At 41.9% G+C, this 16,351-nt stretch overlaps 2 protein-coding genes across 2 annotated transcripts in view; both read left to right on the top strand.

The window, feature by feature from the left end:
• The window catches only part of NFXL1 (nuclear transcription factor, X-box binding like 1), a 47,891-nt gene extending 37,919 nt beyond the window's left edge, over positions 1-9,972 (top strand). The window contains 2 exon segments of the mRNA XM_050338146.1: positions 1,768-1,821; positions 6,739-9,972. Of these exon segments, the coding sequence (XP_050194103.1) occupies positions 1,768-1,821; positions 6,739-6,912 (228 nt within the window). The 3' untranslated portion in view covers positions 6,913-9,972.
• Positions 9,973-13,463: 3,491 nt separating this feature from the next.
• The window catches only part of CORIN (corin, serine peptidase), a 117,060-nt gene continuing 114,172 nt past the window's right edge, over positions 13,464-16,351 (top strand). The window contains exon 1 of the mRNA XM_050338600.1: positions 13,464-13,571. Coding sequence (XP_050194557.1) covers positions 13,497-13,571 — 75 coding nt within the window. The 5' untranslated portion in view covers positions 13,464-13,496. The remainder of the gene's footprint in view (positions 13,572-16,351) is intronic.

The following is a 16,351-nucleotide window of genomic DNA, read 5'->3' as shown; positions in this document are numbered from 1 at the left end:
AGAAGCATTTCTGTTGCCTTATTTCCACATTTGTGGGTCACTTTTTCTTCTGTAGCTGAAACTTTGCCATTAGATGGCAGTGAAATACCAGGAGGCTAGTTGTATAGTTTTTTTGCACACCAGACTTTAAGATTTCAGATGTGCATGGCTGAAAAGGTTTTATACACACTTTTCTAAAGAGACTCTGCCACTATTCCTAGATTAATGAAATTCTCAGTAATGCTTTTATTTAATACAGGGTTCAGTAATTTAAAAATTTGTCTGAAAACCTGCAAATAGGACTATTCTATTGACCCTGCCCTCAGTGCACACTGAGCTACAGTGTGCTAAAGCATGGGCTAGTGTGCTTTCTCCTGAGTCGTCAAAAATTCTTGAATTGCAAATTATTTGTAACAAATTCCACCTATGCAAACCGTATTTAGTAAATTATTGTCATTGTTAGTATGCAGATCATCCAGTTATTATGACCAAGACTGTTTCTCATTTCAAGTTGTGAATGGATTTTTACATCTAACTTTTCGGAGATAGTGATTCAGTAGTCAAAAAGAGGCCCAAAAATGTATACAAGAAGACAGACACATAAACTTCCCCCTTATACTCTTTCTGTTAACTACTATTACTTAGTGATTTCTGACTATGGGAATTTAGGAGGGTGAGATGCTGTCCTTTTGTCTCTTGGTCTTTGTTGGATTTATCTCCTATTAGCATGCCTGGTGGTTTTTCAGTTGACATAAACTTTTGGCATCTATAAACGTCCTGTACACTGAAATTCTAGATTTAGCCAAATACTCTGTGGGAGTAGAATACTTCCCTCTGTTGTGAGCCAACCTCCTGGTAATTTCATTTTATGCCTTTGCTTTATGAAAAATAATTACTGACATTTTATCCCTATTTGGCATCTTTACACTTTTCAGGATTTGGTGCCCTGTTTATGAATCCTAGTTATGCATCTCTTTATATGGAAGTCACTCCACCCTGTTATCTTTTGTATATGTTCAGGCTTCACATTCTTTTGTTGTTGCTGGACCAAAACTGAATGCAGGAGCTAAGATTCAAGAGCATGGCGTGTTTAGATCCTGATGTTTTTCCTGTACCATTTTTTCTTAATACTTTCTAGCATTTAATTTGCTTTCTTGAACATGCAAAATATTTCAATAGAATTATCAATTCTAACTCCCATGTCTTCTTTTTATATGACTTTTTGATGGTGGAGTGTTTGTAATTACATTTGGTTTGTATTACACTAAGGGCTTTAAAGCAGTTTTGTTATGCATTATCCAGTACTTTTTGTATTATTTACAAATATAGAGGTTTCATTTTGCTCTAGTAGTCAGGGAATATTTAGAGTATTTGGAATAAAATACATGTGTAAATTATATACATACATAGGAATTATCTGTATGTGTGAGGTGTACTGAATTGAGGATAAAGTTGCTGAAAACTTAGAATTACTGTCTTTAGGAATTCTCCCAGTTGATAGTAAACAGACTCTTATTTAAAGGTTTTATACTTGTTGTTTCACCTTACCAAGTCAGAAGTTCAGTTTACAACCTTTTGCACCCATTATATGTTCTGTGTTTTCCAAATGTAAGATGATACAGCTTTTTCGAAGAATATTTTGTCATCTCAGTAAGTCAAGAGCTCACATGATGGACGTATTGCATCCTTTTGCTGAGAACCATTCTATAGGAGTTATTATGACTCCATAAGAAAATAGATTTAGTTGCTGTTTACAACAGTTGCTTATCACTTTGTATGTCTGGACAGGTAAAAGAAGCAGAAGCCAAAGCTGCTATTGAAGAAGAGAAGCGAAGACAACAGGTATCAACCTTTTTTTCTTCCTCACCCACATCCTCCTCACCTTGTTCTTGTTAGTAAAAAATTTAATTTATATGCAACTAAAGATGTATTGTTTGTAATGTCATATGCACAGTCATTCCTGTCAGCTGTTACTGTACTCTGTATGCTGTAAATTATTTACAAATATTAAAAGGCCAGGTTTTCCCAAACAATTGTCATAATTTTATGCAAAATGTTTATTTTTAAAATACTTAGTATCCTTTATTTTAATCAAACATTTTGTACTTCATAAACACCCACGGAATGCTGAATAGCCTCTGCAGAGATTTAAGTATTGGGTGAAGCTCCCCTTCTACCTCCCATCATCAAAGAGCAAGGACAGCTAAATGAGTCTTTGACTTTCAAGATCTCTGAGGGGGGGGAAATCGGTATTTATTGTAATTGCTGTTGGTGGTGAGGATATGTGGTCAGCATTGTAATCCACAAAGCTTCTGTGCCAGCTTCCAGGAAATGCTGATACTAATCCTATTTCAGGCGAACACTGTAAGCTCGATCGGTGCTGATGGCTAGGTCAGGTTTGTCATTTGGGGTCTGCAATTGGCCTTCCAGCCAGTTCAGGCATGTGCGCCTGTGCCTGAGTGAGCGTTTGACACCAAATCTTATTCCAAGTCCAGTGTGTGCTTTCTGACTCCTTTTACTCAATTGTGAGAATATTTATGTATTTAGGTTATACCTTGTGTTTTCACCTGCGTGTCACTCTCTTTTTATCACAGAGCACTGGCTTGCTCCCTGCTTGAAAAGGGGCAAGGGAGGCTTACTCACAGGTCTGATCTTTTCATGCCACTTTCCCAGTCTCATTAGGATAGACAGTTTCTCTCTGGACCCTGACAGCTTCTGTTATGCATACTTTGATAATTCTCTAGGCAGTTAATGAAAGCATTATGTCTACTAAGCAATGCTCTAGCAAGGCCTGCTTTTGCTTTTAAAAGGGAGTGTACCTATTCATGGAGTTATGGAGTAATTGTCCAGGGGACCGGGCACTGTTTTGTGATCATCGTGCAATGTTTATTGCAACATTCATACCTCAGCTGTCTACAGTGTTGATCACATGTTCCCTCGTATAACTCATAGGCAGTTCATCTAATTCTTCTTCTCCAAGCTGACCCTGGAAATGTTAGTTATGGCACATAGGTCAGGAAGCACAGCTTGCACATAGATGTCTGAGACATGTTAGGTAGAGGAGATCTGTAACTGATGGTTCTGCAAGCTAAGTATTGAGGTGTGCTAATGGACATTTTCACATGTAAAAAGTATGCATACAGTTCTAGAGCTAGAAATTCAAAGTTGCTGGTGTTTATCTTGCACCAAGCATGTTTTCATGCGTTCCAGAAGGCATCCCACCCATTTACTAATGATTTCTGCTGCGAAATCACTTACTATAGTCTCTCTAGTAAAGTCTCAGTAATGAGGCTCCACTGAAACTGTAGCAGATTCACTCCAGCAACATGTTGTGCAACATCAGTTTGGCTGGATTCTGCAGCAGGGATTGTTTTCTCTCTGCAGTCACACCACCATTGCATTCTACTTGTACATTCACAGGAGTCTCACAGTGCCAACCCAACAGTACCCTTGCGCAATATATGGCAACTACTCCTGTTATGTGTTTTGTGATGGATGCAGCATAGAAAACTTCAACTATACATAATCAAGACTATTAAAAGGTTAGTTAAGAGTGGCTAGTTACTACAGCACATTAGGAAACGTTGGGACAACAACAGTAAAAGAAAAAAGGGACAAAACCAATTAAAAAAAAAAGGACAGCAGTAACTAATAAATAGGATCTAGAACTGCCCACAAGTACTAACCTCAACTGCTGAAACCTTTTTATCTAACGTTGGTTCCTTTCCAATTCGATCTCATAATCTGCCATCTGGTGATGCAAATTGGAGGATGTTACTATTGTACGGTGTTGGGTCATATTAAGAGCGAATTTTTGAGTATATTCCCTTCTTACAAAAGTTTGCACCTTGTACCAGCTTCCTGATCCCATTAGCACATTTTTATAGAGACTGTTCATCTGTTAGTCATAGTTTCTTAAAACCTATTTTGAGTAATACTTTATTAAATCTTTTATATACAAGCTAGTTAGTGCTCTGGTAAGTGTACATTTATATTTTGGTATTTGCTATATTTGGTAGCAACTTTTGCTAATACCATTTACAGATGGAATCATTTGTCTCTTAGTGGAAGAGGGATGGCTTGGTTAGGCTTCTCGTCATGGCCCTAGCAGCCAAACTTTCCCTCTGCTTCTAATTCAGAGGCACCCTGTGAGGCCAGGATTTTTGCAATTGATAGAGGTGGAAAAAAGATCAGTGCTTTGAGTATTCAGCAGTTCAGACTAAGCTATCTCTATGTCCCTCTCTAGTGTAAAAGATTTGTTTTCCAGCTAACTGTTTCAGTATTGAAGGTCAGAGTCTCAAAACTGAAGTCTAGGTTATGAAAGATTTTGTTTCCTTTTGTTTTGTGGAAAGAAAAATTTTTAACAGATCCTTAGAAGATACAAAAGTCACTCATGCCTGTCCCCGTAAATAAAAATATATCCTTGCTTTCGGTATACGCTTTGTGACTGCATAGTCATTGTTATTTGTATTCAGGTAGCTGCATTGTCCCATGGGAATGCTACTCCTTTCAATGCAGGAGGAATATGGAGAATAACACATGAAAGAGCAAAATCCAGTGCCTGAGCAACACTAAACTAGACATTATCTGGCATCATATTGGTTTGGGTATACAGTTTAAATAAATGCATTTCATTTGACTTTTAATATGTCTGTATACAAAGAAGTTAGGTTCTTACTCCAAATAAAAATCCTAAGCTTGTTTAGCTTGAAAAGTCAAGGTAGTTTGAAGACTGGGCACAACCGTTACTTTATTTTTCAGAGATCATTGAGGTGACGCTTTGGGAATGAAGACAGTTACATAAAATCTGTAGGTAGCTTTTCAAGGATAGTGATGGCTTGTCTCTTGTATTCTGTGCCTAGGAATCCTTTTTCATTCTGTATTTTGGTTTTTATGATGTATTTATTTTTAGCCAGGGTTTTATAAAGTTCACTCGGAAAGCAACGCAGTGCCTGTTATATAATTGTTCAAGCCCTGTATTTTAATTCAGATTGCTGCAATTCACAAAGCTCTCTGCTTTTAAAACTTACAGGTCACAAGTATATAATAACTATAGAAGCCCCAAATTTTATTTAGTGTCTGTGTAACATGAAATACTGTCATGTTATCTATAAAACTTTGAGAACTCTGCCCTTGCCTCCTGATTTTGGATTTCAAAAAACTGTTTCATTAAAATACTTGGCCTTTCTAAAGGAGGATTAGCTAGTTGAAAGTAATCTTGTTTCAGATAGGCTGTGTGACTTTGTCTGAACTTTTCTGCTGTATCATCAGAGAAGAACCAACAATTTCTGCCTTTATTAGGTACAAAGGAATAGACATCAAAATGAGTCTCCTCCTGCTAACAGTGGTATCTGGCACAGGAAGGGAAGTAAGAGCTGCTTCATGAAACTGACAAATGTTTGCTGTCAGTGAAGGAAGACCAGATATCAGACAATCATCTTGAGTTCCAAGAGAAAATTTTATTTACTGGACTACTACTCTGCCCATTTCCCAAAACAATCTTGTTCTTGTTTCTTTAATACACCTACCGTACTGTCTTAGTCCCTCTTCCTGGCAGCACTGCAGTAGTAGTCTTTGTCGATTTATTTCCTCTCATGGCCAAGCTTTGTGTCTGTTCACTGTCCATGTTTCCTCTACTTCAGCCAGACCCAGCTTGCTGTGCTCTGGTGCTCCCACGGCTTATCCCTTTTACTTCATCTAGCCTCTCTGCTCCCTAACACCTTGTCCCATGCTTTCTCTAGTAGCTGACAATTTGACTCAAAAATCCAGGTAATTGTTGGACCTTTTCTGTTTTAGTCTGTCTCAGATCTCCTTTAGAGCGTCTTTTCTGATTTTCCTAGCAATTAGATGGATTCTCATTGGAGTCTCATGCGAGTCCTCACTCTTTATTCTAGGCTGCCTAGTTTCAGTTTTACTGCAGCTTTGTACCCTGAAATCAGTTTTGTCTGTATTCTCTTGGTGCTCTTTTAAAAGAATGTGGAGGGCAATAAGGAACAGGGATCAGAGGATCCTATTGTTTATTCCAGACAAGACCCTGAAACTACCATTCTGGGTTGGAAGCCTAGCATTCTTCTTATTTTTGCAATTGCTTTGCTTCATTTTTGAGCCTAAGGGCATGTGCTTCCTATTGAAGGGCACTGTATACCACCTACAGTCATATGAGTGACTAAATGTTAAGTTTTAACACTTAGAAAATTGAATATTTTGGGGCGTGTCTAAGATTATAGCTATTATCTAAAATTTAGCTAAGCATGCAAATATAAAGAATTGAGGGAAATATGATAGATTTTTAGTTTTTTATGTTTTTATTTATCTTTGTCAGAGAATGCATCCTTATTACAGGAGGAGGTTTTTGAAGATTTCAGCTTGTGCTCTTATGTGTGTTATTGTAATAGCTTAAATACAAGTGTGTTTTTTAATAGGAAAAAATAATGTATTTTTAGCATATTTCATGGAAATAACAATCTCATTTTTAGCCTAATATATTCAGCCTGAGTTGAAAATGGAATATAAGACTTCATTTGGCTGCATTTTGGCAATGTGTTTTATAGGAAACTAAACAGTGGTTTAATGCTTGAAAGGGAAGTGCTTTGTAACTGGGATGTAGTCCTACTGTCTCATCTGTAAGAGATGTGTAAATTTCATTGGCTGACAGTTACTTTTATTAAATGGTTTTTTGGAATGTTATTTAAAATCTGCACATTTCCTTGTTTTTAATTCTGACACAAATGTCAACTACTTGTGGTTCTCTTCATTTAGGCTGAACTGGAAGCTTTCGAAAACAGATTAAAAGGGCGAAGAAAGAATAAGAGAAGAAAAGATGAAGTAGAAGTTGAACAATCATTGTGGCAAAAATACAAGAACATCATTATGTTGCCAGTGTTTGGAGTTGCTGTTGTGATGGTTGCATGGCTCATGGTCTACAATGACTGAAAACAACTCAATATTGAATATACCTCAGTTGGACTTTAGGTAGCTATTATTCCTAGAAAGTTAGACTGTGCATAACAGAACTTAATATGCATAGGTTATGTGTGTATGCTATTTGCCAAGAAGAGTGCAGAGGAGGGAAGAAATATCACCTTTTGTGTTACTACATACACAGCACAAAACTGAACTCAGACACTGAAAGTAATAGTAGATTTTAGTCTACACTGAAGTGCTGATAGTTTGTCTGACTGAGATCTGTTAACATCTCTTCTATTAGTAGTGTTACTTTTCCTTGTCTCCATTTCATAATATTAAGAATAGTTCAGTATAAAATGTTTTATTGAATATATGTCTCCTGTAAAATCAGTTTAGTGGTTTCTTGAAGATTAGTGTTCTTATGCTAGCCTTTATGTTGTATCACAAAATAATTTCTGTGGTTCTTGTCAGTTTTAATTATGACAACTAACAGGGAACTTTGGATCACTTAGTCTTGAATATTCTAGGGCCTTGTTCAGAGAAAACAGTACAGTGGCCCCCTTAACAGACTGCAGTCTGTGAGGTTTGCTTTGTCATTGTTTCCCCACCCCCACTTTTCTTTCCTCAAGATCAAACTAACTGAAAAGTTCGTTTAGTGGACAGATACATTAGCTGAACATGAATGTAGAGTCGTTTCAGGGTACAGGGGTGCCTTCTTATCACTACCCCCAAATGCCAGCAGCAGAAAAACAATAAAAACTGAACTTAAGAGTATCACTTGACTATTTGTACAGATAAATGTCACGGTTGGCAATTTGCACAGGTGTGCAAAAATGTAATTCAGTAGTATCATAATACAATTAGATGTCATTCTGAAACCATCTGGATGGTGCTTGCTAGTTACATATAAACTATCTAACTACACTTTTAAATGTTTAAATATTTTCTTACTGACAGTTTGGAATACCTTGCTTAAGATTATAAGTGTTGGTTGGTAGAACTGAAAGGTTTCTATGTAGCTTCAGGATTATCAGAGAAGCTACGTGGTCTCAGCTGAGGGACTGCAAGTTAAATTCAGGAGCAGGTGGAAATCAGAAAACTGAATTTTTAAACCTCTACTCGAAATTTTATGCTGATATTTGAGCATTACAGGTACAACTTCAAAGTGATTACAAGCTCCTGAAAAAAATGAGGTACAAAGCCAAAGGGCATTAGTTGCCTTGTAATTCAGGCATATAATTTCATCACAAATCCTGCAAAAGCAGTGGGACCATTTGTGTGAATTACTAGAGAAGATTGCAGTTTGCTTGAAAGCTCTTTTGGTTGATTTTGACCCACTTGTAAAGGGACCCAGTATTAATTTGAGCAGATAACCCGATTGTAATTCTGATTCAACAGCAGGAAAATAAAATAGAGAAGCTGCAAAAAGTCAGTAGCTTTTGATTGCATAGATCAACAAAACAGGGAGAAAATCATTTTCTTCTCAATTTTTCACTGGAGTTTGGGGAATGAGGAGAGAGGTGAGGAAAACTTGACAATATTTAGCATGCATTGATGCTAATTTATAGTGCGTTATGGGGGTTTTAATTGACTTTTTAGAGATGCATATTAGTTATGTGTCAGACTGTTAGTATTTAAAGTTGTAGAATTAGTTGACATTATGCCAGGCAAAGTTGCATCTCCATTGAATTTTCTTGTTTTCTAGTATAAGAAATAAGCCATTTTTCTTATTATTAATTTAATATTTTTCTATAATATTAATGCCTGGAAAATAATTCCAGATATAAGTGTGTTTTCCTTAAATGCTATTGTGTGACTGCTTATGCCAGTAACTCTTTTCTCACTGAGAGGGAAAGAAGAGAGATTTTTGTTCAGCTGAAGTAAAATGTGATGAGTTGTCCAAAAGTACAGAAAGATACCTTTCTGGCTGAAATATGCAGATCATCGTGAATGAGACCATTGTGGAAATAGGTTTTTATCTTACTATAGTTATGACTATAACTAATTTTTCTCTTTACTGCTACCTTTTGCTTTAAAATGAGTACAATGGAAAGTTTATCCTTGCCTCTACAACAAAGAGAAGAAATCTCTATCTAGAGAGCTATAAAAATGAACTACACTTGTTATATGTTTGAAATAGTTCTTAGTATTCTTTTCTGCATATTTTGTAGTATTTGTGTGAAATGCTGAAGAGGAAAAGGCTTCTCATTCATCGTCTTTATTATAATAAGAAAGGACAGCAATCTTTAAAAATTCATTCTATTCATACAGATGTGTGTGAGTGGGCATATTCCCTTTCTTAAAGGATTAGTAACTCTCCTGAACCTTGCATATGCAAGACATGCCTATTTTTTAAATTTTATTCAAAATAATTCTGTATATCTTGTCCAACCATCTGAGTCATTTGCATTCTGTTAGTCTGCCTGCTGAACCAGATATTTATTTCTTGGCATAAAAAAAGTGTGGGGGTTCAAGCAATCTGCAGTTTAATAAATCACTAGTTTTCTACTTGGTTCTTGAAATTATTTTTACAGTTAATTTTTTGCCTTTCTTTGGTTGGAGGTGCATGTTGTCAACAACCTTTGAAGTAAAAAGTGCAGATAAAATCACCTGTTATTCAGTATTAATGAAAGATGGTAATTCTAAAAAAGAAATGAACTGAAGTTAGGGGGTTTTAAAGCAATGTATATGTAGTGTACTGTTACATAATGTAATGAGGAAATATTTTGGATGTTAACAATTTACCAAAAAAACCCACCTATTGATAAGTATATTTTAAAACAAATTATATAATCTGACCTGCTGTTGAAGGGAAATTACATTGATGGAAGCCTGATGGTGATTATTTAACATGGAGACTATTTAACCATGTGCAAAATGAAAAGACTTGGGGCTTTTCCTGATTCCAGATGCATTCCGGTGAGCATTTATCCTGCTGAACCAAGGTGCTTACAATTTGTTGGTATATATGGGATTGGAAACTCCTTGGGCAATTTGTTCCCTGTAACAATATCAAATCCATTGTGTGTGTTAATTTAATGTAAAAACCAAGTCAGACAATAAACGTATCAAAAACAACTTGAAAAATTGTTTGTTCTCAAGGACTGATGTAGTGAAGCAGCAAACCTCCAGGGTAATGACGACTGACACACTACAGTGGAAGTTTTAGACATGCTTTTTGTTCCCTTCTCTGGCTGGGATAGTTCTTACTGCTTGAATTAATACAGGAATTATGTAATCATGTTCCTTCATGTTACTGGTCTGACAAAATGGGTTGGGGAAGTTGATTAAGATGAAACAAATGGGAATGGACTGAGTTTTTTCGTGATGAGGTGATTTTTTTTGCCTCATATGGAGAAATATAGCTGGTTATTAGACACTTGTGCTGATCATCACTACTAGAGAAGGAAATATTACTATGCAGATAGCCCCAAAATTTGTTCATAAAAGTGTCTGTGCTTGATTGTGGCTTTAAAACACTGAACTCTGAGTTTATCATTTCAGTAGTTCAGGCTCCAAAACATATGTGCTCTGTGCCAGCTTTTCTGGGTGATGAGCTTGTGTGTTGTGGGGTTAGAGCACAGAGATGCTGGGTCTGAAAGATGTTCCTGTGCCAGGCAGTGGAAGCTTGATGTCTGTGGCAGTTGCCCTCTGGTGTATGCTTTAGGGTGGAGCATTCTTGTGTGGGCAGTTCATGTGTGACCCTGTCCTTGGTGTCATTTATTTGGATATCCCTCTTCTGCTTTGGTTTCATCCTATTACCAATTGTTATCTACGGGCATTAAAGTTGCTCCCTTTTCTTGCTTCATGAATGTAAATTTGTATTCGTGTCTGCCCTTATTTAAGTAAATCAGTCAGTTGCTCTAAAGAATTAGGAAATGAAGAAGAACCGGTAGTGATTTGTATTTACTAGGAAAGGAAGGTAAAAATCAGAGAAAATCAAATGAAGTCAAACCAATAATAAGATAATGAGATATGCTTCTTTCCACTAATGATTAGATGTTAATGAACTCCTTGAACACTGCATGAAAATGTTTATATGCCATGGTACTGGAAAACAAGTTTCTGGTATTGATAGTGTATGAATATGAGCTCTGTGATGCATCAGAAGTCATAAGGTGGGTGAAACGACAGCTGTAAGTTTGTAGCAGTAAGTCATACTCTGAGGGAACTGTGGCTCAATTCAACCAAGTATTACTTAGGCTAAATAATTGTTGCTCATGCAGTGATTTAAGTGATAAAATTGCCAACAAAACCAGAACTCAGCTTAGGCTTTCTCTGCGTCCTGTACACTGCGGCTGAACTTGTTGTGAAACTGCAGTTTGGGTGGCTGTCCTGCTAGAGGAAATTAGTATGAGATTAGGAGTCAAGATTGGCGTGGGGTTTGGAATTCACAGTTCTCCAGCTGAAGAGAAGCCATCCTTCAGCCAAGGCCAAGCTGGCTTTGCCAAGTCGTGCTATTGTGCTGCACCTCTTAGATTTAAGTTTTCATTTTTTATTAGAATTTTTGACTACATACTATTAGGGCTACCTAATCTCTGTAAAATACTATAATGAATAACAAATAACGGTTTAAGTCCTCTTTTTATCAGCATTATAGCACAAAATATTTGTTGGTTTACATTAAGCAATTTGAAGATTTTGCATAAGTGCTCTTATTCTCTCTCTTCACATGCTTTTCCTATTTTTAGTGCAATTGTTTTAAAACTAAAACTAAACCCACTGTTTTCCTCCAGAGGGAACTTTGGTTGGTTGGGTAAAAAAATGCAGGACTGAATTACCATGAGCAGAAGTCTCATAAGTACACTGGCACTCCAGAAGCACAGAGCACCCTGTCTCTGTACCATAAAGTTTGCGCTCAAAGTAACAGGACCTAAATCATAAGGTTTGGAAATACAGACATCTGGAAAAGAAGCTGGGGAAAAAAAGGCTAAGAAGTGTTCACCTTATTTATATGTTCTATATAAACATTTAGAATATTATATGTATAAATTTAGAAACATAAAGTGTATGAGGGGTATCACTCTCACTGATAGCCTAGAGTGGTGACACAGATAGCAGCCGTATTCATGGAGAAGTGGTTGTTCACTTTTTATGTTTTCTAGCTCACATTTTGAAGCACCATTTCAGAAGCACTCAATCATGCACAATAAAATACCGGAAGCCTTTCTGCTTTACAAATGTCAGAATCCAGCTGCGGTGCCAGTGACATTTTTGTGACCCTTGCAAGGGTACTGAACTGTTTCTGTTCTGGTAGCACCCACTTCCTCTAATTTTGTCCTGTTTTTTGTTTTGCCTTTTGTCCTGTTACTATCATTCTTGGATAGAGCGTGTGAGCTCTGTTATGTGCACAGACCGAGGCTTCAGTCAGACTTGGGACCTTTGGATGCAAATACAGGGAAGAGAGGATAAATATATCAAATGCAAGTCTTAAAAGCCGATGTCTCATGGGGGTGGGGCATTTGCTCTGTAATTTGCAGCTTCAGGTGGTACTTATCTCTTGGCCTGAGAGCTTTGCTTCGACAGATTTGCACCAACCAACACCCCCTCCAGCCCCCGATCGCTGGGGCGGTCGCAGCCTGGCCCGGCGCGGGGACAGGTGTAGTGTCCCCTGTCGCCACTGTCCCCCCGCGCAGCGCTTCTTCGCACAGGAGGGACGGGGCACAGAGGGCTTGTCACCAGGGCCCTGGGACCGGAGCCTCCCTGCGGGGAAGGAGCTGGAAAAAAACGTCGTCGGCTCCGGCAGATCCTTCGCCCACCGGAGCCCTTTCCCCTCCGCTTCTGCTGTGCCGGCACCTCGTTCAGATTTCTTTGGAGCTGAGGATGAGCTGGGAAAAGCGAGCCTCTGTGCTAGGGAGGAAAGCGTTGCAGTCCCTGTGCGAGCGAAACTCTCCGTCCCTGGGGTAAAATGAAAACATGACCGTAACGTAAAATGAAGCGCAGCCAGAAGGCAAGCAGGTTCTGTAGCGCCCAGGGAGATCCACCCGGGAACCGCTGATGAATGAACGGACCCACGCTTGCCATTCCCCGCTCTGAACTCTGCTCTTCGACACGGCGGGCCGGGAGCACCGGTGGGTCCATGGGCTGTGCTGGCTTCGGATCGCTCCGGTCGCAAGTGCTCATCCAGGCGGCCCGGCGGAGCCTCGGCGAGCCAAGGTAAGGGCTGCGAGGGACGGGATCCGGGGGTTCTTGCCCCGCACGTCGTGCCTAGCCCAGGCTTCTCTTGTCACCTGAAGCCCTACGTGGCGTGACGAGACGTCCCTGATCGGTGGCGGAGAAGGGGGGAACAAAAACTGTGCCCACCTCATCCGCCCTCTCTGGGGGACGGCTTTAGGGCGAAATTAGCAAGTGGGCTGTCTCTCAGCGCGTCCCGAAGGGGTAGAGCCTTGTGTGCAAAAGGGGTGGGGATGTGGCTCTTTCTCGCGGAGGTTTATTATTATTGGGTGAAGGAGGGGGGAGGGAGAGTCTACCGAGAAGACAAAATGGGGGGACCCCCCCCGCCCCGCAAGTGTGTCTGTGCGGGAGGCGGGAGGAGGCGGCTTGTCGGAGACCGAGGTAGAGAAGGGTGAGGGGGGCAACCAAAGTGGAGAGGGATCAGCACCAGCCAGAGCATGCTCTCCACGCAACAGTTCCCTGCCCTGCCTGCGGAGGAGGAGCGCTACCGGCAGGTCCTCTCCGCCAGCCGGGTAAGGCGAGCCCGAGGGCGCTCCCCTTCGTGCGTGGGGCCGCCGGAGGACTACGGGGCTGGGGAATTGTGAGGGTGGCTCTGCCGCTCGGCGACCGCCGGGCTGCGGGCGGGGACAGCGCGTTCATTTGACACCCCGTGCCGCCGTGGTCCTGCGGGGAATCCCCGAGCGCGGCGCACACCCTGCGCTGCCACGATGAGGGGGAGCGGCAGGTTCCGCGGGCAAGAGGAGAAGGGGCGACCCGAGCCCAGCAATCTGTCGTAGCGAGAGCGGACTCGTGTCTCGCAGGCAGGGACGATGCCGTGCCCCGGGGGGCGGCCGGTGACAGCGACCGCCCGCGCCCAAACGTGCCGCGGTGGGGCCGTCCCGGAGCGCTCCAGTGCCGAAACTTGCGCGGCCGTGCAGGGCCGCGTTCGGAGGCGCGGGATGCAGGTGAGCCGCTCGTTGTTAGCGTCTCATGGAGAGCTGAGAGGCACCCTCTCCCCAGTTCTCTCACCAAGTCAGCGGGGATGACCAAGGGGGCTGATGTGCCTGTTAGTTGCTCTGCCGCTGGAAGGACCGCGGAGAAGGTGGTCGAACCCGAGGGCAACAGACCGGCCGGGATTTGCAGGAGCAAAATTTGGATTTAGCCTCTGACAGGACGGTCATGGCAGCTCCGTCGGCAATCGCACTCCCGGAGAGCCGATAGACCGCGACCCTGGAGCGATAGTTGCCCCCCGGCAGCAGCGGGAGGTGACTTTACCTTTGCGTCGGCGCAGCCTGGGGTCGGGTGGAGGAATACCTTCCCCTCCTCTCACCCACTCCCACGGCTGTCTGTCAGGATGGTACCGCTGGCCGTAACCACCCACGGCGGGGAGGTCATTCCATGAAGCAGTTAATCCTTGCAGGGAGAATGGGTTGTTTAGCCTGGAGGAGAGAGGGCTCAGAGGAGACCTCATCACTCTCTACAACTACCTGAAAGGAGGTTATAGCCACGTGGGGCTTGGTCTCTTCTCCCAGGCAACTATCAGTAAGACAAGAAGGCATGGTCTTAAGCTCTGCCAGGGAAGGTTTGGGTTGGATATTCGGAAGAAATTCTTTATAGAAAGGGTAATCAGGCATTGGAATGGGCTGCCCAGGGAGGTGGTGGATTCTCAGTCCCTGGAGGTATTTAAGAAGAGACTGGATGTAGTACTTAGTGCCAGTACTGCAGGGGTAGTGGATCAAGGGTTGGACTTGATGATTTCAGAGGTCCTTTCCAGCCCGGCTGATTCTATGATTCTACCAGCACACTTGTGTAGCTGGAAGTGTCCGAAGGGGATAGCGCGGGCGTTGGCAGTGTCCCAGCACACCCCTGGAGGAGGGATAAGGGGGTGAAAGAGCTTTCTTTGGCTGCCCTTATAAGAGATGCGGCTGACGTGTTAGTGCCAACCTGCAGGGCCAGTCCCCCCAGCCTGCCCGTCCCTCCGCTACCCGGGGGGCAGGTTTTCCCCTGGGTACCCGGTGCGGGTGGCACTGCCAGAGAAGCAGGCACGGCGGGGACAGCAGGTGGAGAGCGGGGCCAGGGGCAGCGCTCCCCGTGGCAGTGCCGGTGTGAAGCCCCGCGGCGAGCGAGCGGGAGCGTCCGCCGGCAGGGCTGGCATCCCTTTCTGCCGCCTGCTAGGACCGGTGAGGGGGAGCACAGGAGTGCTCAACATGATGCGTGGCGCTTGCGGAGAGGGCGTTGGAGCTTCCCGTGCTGTCAGAGCGATCGTGCGCGACCGAAATGGCACTGCAGCTGGTTTCACAAGTTTGTAAATACGGTAGTATACTTTGGTAGTATCGTTGCTCCACTTGATTTAAAATGCAGAATCTTTGGATGCATTTCATGGCAGGCGATTAATTAATTAACCTTTATTTTAAATTATTAGAAGTCCGGCTGACATGGTGAAACTCTTAAGTGAAATCAAATATCTAGAGCTTTTAATGCATTCACGAGGTCTCTTGGGAAGTTTTAGCTTTCAGCAGTAAGAATATGGTAGTGGATTTTTCCATATGACCACTTACATCCTCCCCGTGATCCTAAAAGATGGACTACTCAGCAGGACTAAATTTTTAGTTTGTTTTTATAGCGGATGCCCTAGTTGGAGATCTCTGTTATAAGCTTCTCAGGTATTTTGAAACAGACAGTGATGAATTAGTGTGTCACTGAGATAATCCAAGCAGTTATAATCCAAGCAACTGTAGTAATACAGGGAATTAGAGAACCATTCTACCTCTGTAAAAGCTGGTTGCATCTCCAGAGCATCTTGGACATCAAGGTTCTTTAGGAAGCTGAGGGCTCCTCCAGGTAAACAGAGAAATACTACATAGTGTTCAAACCTTCTTTAGATAGTGAATGCCCGTGACTTTTTCCCCCTCCTCTGTTTATGGAGTACCCCAACAGGGAGATGGGTTCTCCCAGATTCTGCCTGTGGGGAAGCTGTGCCCTTTCACCCTGCATATACACCTCATTTAGCATGCATTTTCAAGGAAGCCACCAGCACTCATTTTGCTGAGAAGCCTCTCAGGCTGCCAGAAGCCAGGCAGCCCAGCTCGCTTGCCCAGATTAGGGGAGTCTGCTTGTGCACTTAGTGTCTCATGGGACCATCAGGACAATATGCTGTTCTTACTAAGTCTTTTGGAACTGGAACTATAAAATACTGAAGAAAACTTTCACTTCTTCTCCAGAAGTCTTTGCTGGCACTTGACAGTCTGTAGGTAATTTGAGTGTCCAGTGAATTCCAAAGAATTTTTTGAAATGTGTCATGATTGGAGGTGTT

Source organism: Myiozetetes cayanensis, unplaced genomic scaffold (genome assembly GCF_022539395.1).
Source record: "Myiozetetes cayanensis isolate MyiCay16 unplaced genomic scaffold, myiCay2020 scf7, whole genome shotgun sequence".
Taxonomy (NCBI): domain Eukaryota; kingdom Metazoa; phylum Chordata; class Aves; order Passeriformes; family Tyrannidae; genus Myiozetetes; species Myiozetetes cayanensis.
Note: the sequence above shows the minus strand (reverse complement) of the source record. Positions and strands in the feature narration are given on the sequence as shown.